Source organism: Haliotis asinina, chromosome 15 (genome assembly GCF_037392515.1).
Source record: "Haliotis asinina isolate JCU_RB_2024 chromosome 15, JCU_Hal_asi_v2, whole genome shotgun sequence".
Classification (NCBI taxonomy): Eukaryota; Metazoa; Mollusca; class Gastropoda; order Lepetellida; family Haliotidae; genus Haliotis; species Haliotis asinina.
In genome coordinates this window covers 7,731,891-7,743,293 of record NC_090294.1, presented here as the reverse complement: position 1 = coordinate 7,743,293, position 11,403 = coordinate 7,731,891, and the positions used below count along the sequence as shown (strand labels likewise).

General features: G+C 38.9%; 1 protein-coding gene across 2 annotated transcripts; it reads left to right on the top strand.

Moving 5' to 3' along the window:
- The first annotated feature begins 386 nt into the window (after window positions 1-386).
- LOC137265763 (myosin regulatory light chain A, smooth adductor muscle-like) lies at window positions 387-9,545 on the top strand. 2 transcript variants are annotated; one of them, XM_067801212.1, is made up of 8 exons: window positions 387-664; window positions 3,412-3,430; window positions 5,838-5,936; window positions 6,904-6,979; window positions 7,214-7,315; window positions 7,701-7,779; window positions 8,150-8,198; window positions 8,478-9,545. In XM_067801212.1, the coding sequence occupies exons 2-8, from the start codon at window positions 3,419-3,421 to the stop codon at window positions 8,586-8,588; spliced, it is 528 nt and encodes a 175-aa protein (XP_067657313.1). In that variant the 5' UTR covers window positions 387-664; window positions 3,412-3,418; the 3' UTR covers window positions 8,589-9,545. The 2 variants fall into 2 exon arrangements, with proteins under 2 accessions (XP_067657313.1, XP_067657314.1); XM_067801213.1 differs by lacking the exon at window positions 5,838-5,936 and adding an exon at window positions 5,681-5,764 and having other exon boundaries at window positions 520-664.
- The last annotated feature ends 1,858 nt before the right edge of the window (window positions 9,546-11,403 follow it).

The window sequence follows — 11,403 nt, the reverse complement described above, 5'->3', positions numbered from 1 at the left end:
AGACGCCTGCAATAACTATCAGACTAAGTGTACTTAGTTTGTATGCGTCTAGTTGATATAAAAATACACATCCTGAGAAACACTTATAAAAATCTCGTTACGTTCCAACAGAGGATGTGGAAAAGCAATCAGGAGGCATGGTAAATGATGTACCGATTCGTACTGCATTACACTTAATAAAAATTATATAAATTTAAAATAAATATCAATTAAAATATATATAAATTGCGCATAAAAAGTAGAAATACACTAACCCGTGTTAAATCTTCAATTGATCGCATCATTGTTATTTCCAGTGGAAGAATTGGCTATTCCGGTCACAGGCTAAACTTAAAGAGATTATGACTTAACATTTGGCAACATTCATACAACCGTGGCTTAAATAGTTTCGCGACGCGTTAAGTGAATGTAATGGGAGATTTTTCACGACTTTTCGATTGGTAGTGCCTTTCTTGCCTCGCCCCCCTCTCAAGCGAGCCTCACCCTGCCTGGCTAAAGGGCAGCCTTCCCAATATGGAGAATCGAGGCCGTGACGTCATCGGCTTGAGGTATGCATAATAACGGAGTGTGGTGAAATCACTTTCGTAGCGCCCTGTGCTCAGCCCAGTCGAGTGTCCGCTACCGGTATTTAGATCTTAGACCAGTCTTCGGAACCAAATTAAAGGTAAGAACATCTAAAATTATTTATGTTTTCAGGTTCATTTTATCATTCATGAGAATATACCTAAAACTGTACATTTTATTTAAAAATACGTTTAAAATATCTTTAGTATTATTAACATGTATTTCTATAGATCAGATGATCCACTGCTGCGAGATGTTGAATTACCCTTTCATTATGTCTGACGTAGGGTAATTGTTCCGACAATCTACATCTACACCATACCAGCGTTATACCCCAGTAGTTTCGCGCCTGTCATCGGGTATCTTGGAACGCAGTGATTGTGTTATGACTTTCTCTACTTAGCCAGGTGGTGTTAATTAACACGGTAACACTAACAGAACAGTACCATCGTAAATTATGCCTCTCACGTGCTCTTTTACTATCTTGTCAATTTCACGTCGATGTAGCCTTTGTCTTGACTGACAAGGCATACGGTGAAATAGACACTTAGACCTTGAAACGTCTGGAAGGATTTCTCTTTGATATCCATGGCCCAAATAACTTTTTGTTTGTAATGATAGTGTATTCTGTTTGTCTATTTTGAAACGGTGATTACTCAGCAGTTTGTTGCCTGCTAAAAAATACGACATATGTTGGTATTGGCGTCATTGCTACTACTCAGAGAGGCTGAAGTGAAATACCAGTCACTTCCCCTGTTCCAACATCATCGTGCTGTTCAACCGCGAAAAGAACAAGCCTTGTCGATTTCAGCTGTCAATTTCTTTTGTTGTCATTTTTTAGCTGATGACTCTTCAACAATATACAGATAAAGTCAATGTTAACTCAGATAAATGTTTCAAGGTCACATGACATGTCATAGCCCAATTCAAATTTCAGTTTGTCAAAAAAGGGTGTGGGGTGGATGGTAGAGGGTGGTTCAAATACAGAAGGTGCAAAGTCCATAATCTCTTTATCGGTACCTGGAAAAAATTCCATGTCCATCTAGAGAGAGAGCAATGTTCTGAGGCAGTGCTTGTGTTGCTATTCAATCCAGATGCTCCATTCGCATGGTAGCGAAGGTTACAAGATGTGAAGAGCATAGGCCTACTATCATCTTCAGAATCATCCGGGGCCCTCATAAGGATTTGTAAAAACAGACCTATCTAAGAAACTACGATTAACCACAATATTTTAACCGTTTATACTTCAAAGCGTGTGGACGTTATTCATGATATCGGGTGTAAGACACACTGACACGTCTATAACCTACGTTCACTGAAACAACCCTAAATAGGCCTCACTGGATGTTCTGTTATCTGTTCCGCTGAAGCCGAGCTTGTGTGGTGTAGGCGCGTGCACCGGTAAGATGGAGTAGGGGGTATTAGATTTCCCCGTGCCAATTTTAGACGTTTTCTTGGAAGTACTCTCTGTATTTGTAGAGGTCGGGGATTCAAAGTACGTTGGCTGAATTTTGTACGGTGAGGGGAAGTGGATCAGAGTTGGGAAGGGCACAAGGTCTAGGGTAGGGGCAGCCAGATGTAGTAAATCTGTCATTAAACCTTTCATGTTTTATATTTGACTTATATGCTTGACTATATTGACAACAGATGCCATATATTGCATTTATACCAAACATGCTGACGAACTGAAATATATATGTACGCGTGTCTGGTAAAGTATGATGAAAATAATGCTACATACTAAGTTTAATCTAAGCATACAGACACTACGGAAACAGATTAATTTCTCGTAGTAAGTTACATTTCTTTCAGTGTACTACCCAAAGGTTTTCGACCTTTGAGGACCTTTTAACCTTGTAAACGTTTGGAATGGACACTGAAACGCTGACTATATCTGTACCCAGAATCATCATATGCAAGTTCGGATTCAGAGACTAACATATATAGCGCGACGTTTCTTTGAGAAACACTTGCAGTATACAAGAAATTACAAAACACATTCACAGTGAATACAAAATAGCTAGGTACATCACAGATATGAAGGAGGTACGTTCCAACACAGTAGTTTGACAACGGAAGTACATGTAATAAAATGGTTGAAGGCAACTGGACACTTGAGCAAGATTGTGGTGACGAGGGTAAAGTTTTTTTTTCAAAGATGCATTTGAAAATTAGCCCGAAGAAACAGGCAATGTATACTGGAGTAACGGTACCTTTCCCAGAAGAGTAAACTTCAAAAGATAAACATTTCTTACTTCTTTGATCATTTAAAAATCTTTCCAGCTGTTTACATTCTACCGTGTTCACGAATGTAGTAGACATTCACAGATTATATTATTATAACGAACAACAAAAAAGATTTCCTCTGTTTTAAGAGCCTAAGTGAAACAGCATGCACAGAAGGATGAGTATAGGTCGGACAGATATATGAGTTCTTTTGGAAGAATCCCCCGTGTGCTCTCTTCGTTACTATGGCAACGTACAAGGAATGTTCCTTTGATCGAAGACTCAGATGGTACCGCCGGTACAGGCGACTTGGCTCATTGCCAGAATTACCAAGCTTATCGCTTACTGCCGACAGTTATGTATGTAGGCGGAGGAAAAAATGTGCTGATGTTTCGAAGTGTGGTTCATAGTCGTATAAAACATCAAGCTATCTCTGAAAGCTTTATATCTGATGTAAAAAGTAGGAATTTATGTATATAATTTTAGGAAAAAAGGGGTATTTAAGAATCTAATAGTTACACAATAATCAAGTATATGTGCCTAATTCATGTATATTGCACCATGCTTCTATAATTTCGTTTTGAAAATACACGAATAACGTTTATTTCTTGTTTATTTCAGAACCAAAATGGCAGAGGAGGTAAGTAAGATTGTAACGTTCTGCGCATGCGTGACACCTGGAACTACTTTCGCTACGGCGGAGGGAGTTGCAGGTACTTCTGTATCGACATCGTGTACTATGAAAGTTACCTTCAGTAATGTAGAGAAGTCATGTCATAGAAGCTACCGTTTGCCGTGGTTGAAGTATTGTGACAACTGATAGATGAGAAATAAAGTCTGCTTTTATTAGAAAAATATATGAACAACTTCATCAAACGTTGACTTTTGTATTTACAAACGCTATCAATTTTTATGGATTTATTCCATAACCTGTCTCGTTAAAGCCATTTAATAAAATGAGTTTATAAGATGATACTAATGTTACAATATATATAATTTATGTAGCCTCTGACTTACTTTTTTATTCCACGCATATCAAAGTGTGAATACACTTCAATGTTCTGTAAATATAATATTTTTCTTGTTATTTTCTAAGCAATTTTCAATTTTAACTGTTTATATATCGTGATCATATTGAGAGTTTGGTTTGTGTGTCAATATGAAAAAAATAGGTGCATATACTTGTGTGACAGCAACATGTGCATTGGTGGAGTGATATCTGGTCCAGAGCAAACAGTCCATTGTCTTTTCTTCTCTATCTTATGATCTTCATTTTTTCCTTACTCCTTTTTTTTTTTTGATTCTATTTGATTCTAATTAGATTTGCTCTGGGTCTGGTTTGTGTAAATTTGATATTAGGTAATAGTGCCGAATTCTGAACGATATTTTGACTGGTGCCTGTGTCTGGGTACCAGTATCTATGGTAACAATATGTATATGATATGTAACATTTCGCAATGGAAAACACATTTTTAAGATCAGATGTGGTTTGGGAGAGAACATCTTTAATAACGTAAATAACGATTATTATTTTAAAAAGTAAATAAACGATTATTATTTTAAAAAGCATATAATGGCTGTTAGTTCACGAATGAGGCACTATGAATCATAGCCGCACATGTTTTGTAAAGAAGACATTGAATTAGCGGTGTGTTGTTTTTGGTAGTCTCTAGACATCACTGTGGTGCTATTGATATTGTTTGTAGATTTAATCTTGGCTGTTTATTAAATTTGCTTTTGTTGCAGCTTTTAAGGTTTTTGTAGTGCCCTGTCTAGGTTGGTCGTCGAGGGTAGTGGCACCGTAGCAGAGTGCTCGTGTGAATGTTGACGAGTTTGCCCACCGGTGATGTACACGTAGCTTGTTTCGTACGCCAGAAAACAGGCTTTGCCAAATAAATTGCCATCTCGCGTCGAGAAGCCGTATTGAAAATCAGATTCATTTTATGGTGCAACGATACATTTTAATAAAGTTAATCAAATGGTTTTGCTGTGTGTCTTAGAGGGGTGGTGGGTTAGTCATTTTGTTTAAGAGATTATTTCCCCACATGATTTCAGTGTCTGAAGCCAGTTTCTGGTGTACCCGCCGCCTGGACATTTGCTTAGTAAAACTAAACTCATTTACTCGCTATCTATCATAGAGGTGATTTAGAATATACGGAACGCCATGTGGCATTCTTACATGCGACACTAAATACAGTAGTGACGATGCTTTGCGATAATTTACATAGAACACTATGCAGTACCCTTTACAAACTATATGAGCTAGTGTCCTTAAGACTGATGATCTTATTGGGGTAATTGTTATAACGAGGCGATACAATGGATCTGGTTCTCAGTGCAGTTGTTAAGATGGCATCGTAACGGTGTTCCTGCAGTTGTAAAATTCATACAAAGTTATTTCGACCGTACAGTTTCTTTTCAATATCGCGTGTCAGCTAAACAACGTGGCCACGGCAAGCTCGGATAATCTGGCGTACGAAACCAGTGGTCCTGTCTCTTCTTGTCAGGGGTTTGAAAATGCCACTGAAACATATCTGAAACGAAGTAGGTAACAGCATTTTTCAATGGATAGAATATGTTGTGATAAAAGTTATTGGATATCACTTAATGTTCTCAAAAGAAAAGAATGCAATCTTGTTTGTGAATAGTTTGTTTGATTTTGTACAAATTTCTATATTTTTCATGTTTGTATTTGATATACAACGAAAGTACGTGACATGTGCATCTTTAGTACTGCAGATAAATGGTAAACTTGTTTTGATATATTTTTCGCAGTGAACCTTAATGGAGTGTAATTGAAACCAACATGTCTTAAAGTAAGTGGCATTTTCAAATAAAAGAGACTTTTCTGTCGTTGTTAATGGTGTTCCACTTTTTATTCGTTTCACAGGCAGCGAAGAAAGGCCGCGGGGAGAGGCAGGCCTCAAACGTCTTTGCAAAAATGTCTAAGAAAACTATGCAAGAAATGAAAGAGGTAGGGTCGTCTTGTCAAACCTGTGCTTAAAGGAACACATAAACTGATGACGTGACATTTTCTTGTATTTCAGGCAATTAAAAGTAAAAAGGATGAACCCAAGCGCGCTCAGCGTGCAACATCCAACGTTTTTGCGATGTTTCGTCAGAGTCAGGTTCAGGAGTTCAAAGAGGTGACCAATCAGAAAACGAGACGTATCACATGACGTCATATCCGGTGACATGAAGAATTATGGCGCATGACTATACAACCATAACAAAATTAACCGCAATGTCCTCTCGTTACGTTCTTATGACTAACAATCTCTCTTAACCGGATGAAATGCATGGATACAAAGGGAAAAATATGTTAAAACAGCTGCTACCTTCAGTATATGATTTGGGCAATGCAGTATGAGTTAAATGATATATTTAAGCATGTACAAGTGAAAGTTCCATTGGAGAATAAGACTGCACGAAAATCGTGCTTGCCACCTATCGATGGGTTACGAAAACATATAGCTGTTGCAACTTCCACGAAATCGTTGTTCCCTGAGCTTCAAGTATCTATCCACGCACAAACAATACTCACAGGTGTTCAAAAATAAAACACAATCCCCCCTGAACCGAAAGCATGCTAAAAGACTCATTTGAACTACAAAGATGACCATGTTTAACCTATCGCACGTCAACCTTCAAACTTTCTTATGCCTGCCAAGATTACCCGAGTTATCTCCCTTATTGACTGACTTTTCCCACCAGTGGGTGAAATTCCAGCGTGCACCGCCATCAACCAATACGATTCCTCTTTCAACTTACTCTGACCAATCATCATGGATGACTTATGATCTTTCTACAACTAACAAATTAAGCACCTCTTTCAATAATATGACGTTATCCACCCATATATCTAAACAAATGTATAACCTAACAATAATAAGAATGCCGTTGAACTACATACATCTCTTTTAATAAAATTTGAAATAGAGCAATAAGATAATTAATTCAAAGTTGTTAGATGATTTTTTTAAAGATGAAAGTGATGATTTTTTTGGGACAATGTCTTATCGTGTTTCTGTATAATATGTGTTCATTCACTTCCGGGTGTTTGAGTGGCTATTCGAGGACCTATGTTTGTTAACAGTACTTACTGATCTTTAGGCTTTCACAATGATCGACCAAAACAGAGATGGTGTAATCGATATTGAAGATCTTAAGGACATGTACGGAAACTTTGGTAAGTATTGAATCATGCATCATTGATAAGGTAATATCGTTCATGTACATTAAGCACTATCAATGAAAAAATAAAGAGGTTAATAATAAGTACTATGAAAATGATGCGGTCAAGTAATATAACAAAAAACAAAAGAGGACTAGTTGTATTTCTATGGACTACTCTTATTATAGGACATTTGAAGGTTGTTTAAAATGACTCCGACAACTGACCATTGCACTGATGGTGTTTCAGGAAGAATACCCCCAGATGCAGAACTCAAGGAAATGTTGGCCGAGGCACCAGGACCACTTAACTTCACTATGTTCCTAAACTTGTTCGGTGAAAAGTTGAGTGGTAAGTGAAAACAACAAAGAGGAACTCGTGGGAATTAGTTCGACTACAAAATTTCATCATAAAAATATAATATATGGAAACTGTATCATGGCGACTTAAGAACGATGCATTACTTCGCAAAACATCATTGGTTTGTAGCAGAAACCAAAGACAAATCTTCATCGACAGTGATTGTTTCCATGGTAACAAGCAAGCGAAGCTTGTATATGATGATATTACATTGGTAGTGTGAAACAGCCGGACACAGGGAGTAATGCCTTTATGTTATGACACATAACCAGTGAGAAAACATTGGTTTGCAGGGAAACTGTTGTCATGGCTATGCACCATATACAAATGGTGTTTGTCACAACGCTTCATATATGTAACCTTATTCTGTCGCCAGGCACAGACCCCGAGGATACCATCAGGAATGCATTCGCCATGTTCGATGATGCTGGCAAGGGAAAACTTCCAGAAGAATAGTGAGTACCTTCAGAAACTGCTTCCGACATATGCCACAAACAGTATGTTTGGTTAACAACTTACAATGACATTTTCTGTTATAACTAGAACAAAAAGAAACTGTGGTGGCTGCTTTGGTTAAGATCACTGACTTCATATTTGCTTCACTCGGAGAGCGCTGGTTAGAATCCCGTATTGGGCTCAAAACGAATTAGACTTTGTACTTTTATTCGAAAAATAATCCCAAATGAAACATACTATAGTTGACCACTTTCTAAAAGGCACTGTTTATTCAGATAAGAAAAATACTTTTCTAGTTACCATAAAATCTTACCTGTAAGCATCTAATAGTATACTTTCAAATTTAAAACGTTTTTGTTATATTTTCAGCGTCAAGGATTTATTACAAAATATGGGTGATAACTTTACCGCAGATGAGGTGAGTAGAAGACAACATGCATCTACCTCACGTAACTAGAAATCATATTTAAGAAGTGAATAAGCTAATACGATCTTTTGTGTAACAGTTCCTTATAGGATATCTAAAAATGACGTTTTCCTTCTTTGGGATCAACGTGGCTTAGCTTTACAAACACATGTTGTATGAATTACCTCAATTTTGTTTCTGCGACCTCAAGTGGATTTTGGTTACATAAAAGTAATATACACCATGTCACCATTTACGTAGTATTCACTGGTATTCATTCGTCCTGTTCAGATCAAGCAGACATGGAAGGAATCCCCCATTGAGAAAGGCTTGTTCGACTACAATGAATTTGTATCTAAAATCAAGGGTAAACAAGACGAGGAGGAAATGGCAGCAGCCTAGTCTAGATGAGCATCAAGTCTCACATCAACCCACACTTCTTAGCCTCTGACCCTCCCCATAGCCCCCGGGGACCCTCTCTGTGATAGTACTGCCCCAGGGGCACGAACCACACTAATCCATCGACGCGAAAGCCATAAATGATCCCGGGGTCTTAGGCAAAGAGGGGATGCGTGTAGATAATATTAGATTCTGAAACCTTTCACCGGAAGCTCTCGGGCCAAAGAGTGTACAGCATTCCATTTTCTGATTGGATGTTAATAAGCCAATGGCGGCAGGGTTCAACTACCACCACGACTCCCGGACTCCGGATAGGAGCGCTCAAAGTAACTTCAGCTACAACCACGGCAGCACCCAGGCGCAGACCACCTGCCCAATTTGGTGCGCTAACGCAAGCCTTCAGAAACACGCTACGGGGACCGGGTCTGATGGTCGACTACCCCTTTGGTCCATCCCCACTATGTATCCTGGGGATGGACCACGCGACTGTGGTCGGTTTGTCAAACTCTGTCCTCTTCATCTGTTGGCCCGGGAACTTCTAGTATAAACTGCCCAGGTCTCTCTGTCTGTCTCTTTCTCTCTGTAGAACCCACAGTCTACCTAGGGTCTCCCTTGGTCGAACTCTTTCATCTCGTCAAGTCTGTGTGAACATTTCATGATGGGGTTGGGCATCAGGATTTCTTTGAATCAAACCCAGGTCATATATATGCTGTTAAAATGTGTATAATTTTTGTTACAAGTCGGACCTGTCGTTGTATCTCACTATAAAATGATATGAAGCCTCTTGCACCCGTTGTGTGCAACAGGCTTCAACTTCACGGTAGAGCGAGGATGCGGACCCGATCTACTGTGAATCTACACCATAAGACATGGACGGTGTCTTCTTTGCATGAGTTAACCCGATGTGGAATGTTTTTTGTGTCCTATTTATTTAATAAACACCTCTGTGCACAGGGTCAATGCTTTGTCTGTCCTATTTGGTTGTTTGGAGTTTTACCAATACATCCCTACGTCTAACTTCTTATGCCCCTTAGGCGTGACAGGATTTGCTGATCGTGGGTTTTGAACCAAAGGATCGCCCTACAACGATCTTTCTTTGTCAGAATCGTGCACGTGGCCGTATTGATCTTAGGCTTGAACCATGTATGCTATACAGCAAAAACAAGCTTTAACTCAAGCTCATACCCTCACTCACTCATTGTCCTTTGAACAGCAATCTGATATTCCTCGTTACTAAATGCCTGTTTAACTTGTGTGAAGTTTCCCCCATACCCTTTTAAATAAATAACACTGAGATAGTTGGACTATGTCAAGTTCAGACGAGACCTTGTTATTCTGTCACCACGAGTTCTCTATTGACATCAAGACACAACTGGTATTTTTTCCCATGTAAAATAATTTGGCTTAGTTACCAAAACAAACTCGTCGTATTTGTATTCAAACTTACATACGACTTTGGCACATACGTATCTGAACATATCTTGCCCGTGCACTGCTGAACTTGAGATAGAAGTCGGTTAATTGTTTTTTTCATATTAATTGTCAGTATAACTGTTAAGTCGTTTATTAATATGTTTCTTGTACCTTTCAGGGATGAAAGCTAACATATGTGTAATGTTAACTCGTTGAGACAATAAGTTACATATTCCACAATGAAATCGAAGTGAAAGTATTTTTAGGAATAACACTTTTTATAAATCAGGTTTGAATAAGATGGTGCCACAAATGGCACGGCAAAGCTATGTCAAATCTGATAACTCTCGGAAAAAAAGTTACTTTTTGTTCTTTTATTTACCTGAAATAACTCAGTCAACAGAAAATAACAAAAATAACAACAGAAAATAACATGTCATTTATTATCATATTTTTTCATGTTGTATGATGAGTGGGAGAAGTTTGTGTATCTTACAGTGAACAGTTAAAAGACGAGTGATAGAGTATTGTTTTACGCCGCTTTTAGCAGTATTCCATCAATATCACGGTGGGGGGCACCTTAATTGGCTTCACACTTTGTACCCATGTGGGATATCGAACCAGGCCAGGTGTTCGGTGTGACGAGCGAACCCAGTAACTATAAGTTACCCCACCGCCCCACAGACGACTGTGTACGCGCATGCGTGTTTGCGATGTTCCGTTCCTGAGAACACAAAGCAAGGTGTCAACGCAGAAACATAACTCTGACAGGCAATATTGAGTGGGTGAGATTTAACGCTGGTGAGAACAGCATTTCAGAAACCAGTGTTACAGGTTCATCTGGGGAAAGCCTTAAAAATGCTTACCACTTATGTACACGAGCCCGTGTATAGGGTTGATGAACGTTTCGATCATATATCTCTTACAGGCTTATGGAGAAGGCCATATGGAAACAATAAATTTGTTATTAACTGATCCGATGGTCTGGAACACATCTCGGAAGCTGAAGGTACTAGCAACGTCACGTAGTCGTGCACTACATGGGCAGCGTACACGGGGGCGTTTGAACGAAATATCATATAGTATTCATTATACTTCTTATTGCAATAATTTAGTGGAGACATGGCATGTAAACATTGGAATATGCATCGTCCATTGCCGCGCACCTGCATGAGATTCTGGGCTAAGGGAGATAACTGACTATAAACGTCCAGCTGGAATAAAGACGGATTTCCGTCAGTTGCCTCCCTTGACCTTGGAAGCCTCCCCCCACCCACCCCCAGCTAAGCCTGAAAATGAGCTAATATTTAATGTCATACCGGCAATGTATCAAGACGGACAAAATATGGGCCTTGTCTCCCACAATGAATAAAGCGGGTGCGTATTATTGTAAGGAAAGAATATT

Excerpts from the sequence above, each read along its gene's own strand:
- LOC137265763 (XM_067801212.1), top strand. Across the intron at positions 7,780-8,149 it reads GGAAAACTTCCAGAAGAATA|CGTCAAGGATTTATTACAAA; the intron begins GTGAGTACCTTC and ends TTATATTTTCAG. Across the intron at positions 8,199-8,477 it reads ATAACTTTACCGCAGATGAG|ATCAAGCAGACATGGAAGGA; the intron begins GTGAGTAGAAGA and ends CGTCCTGTTCAG.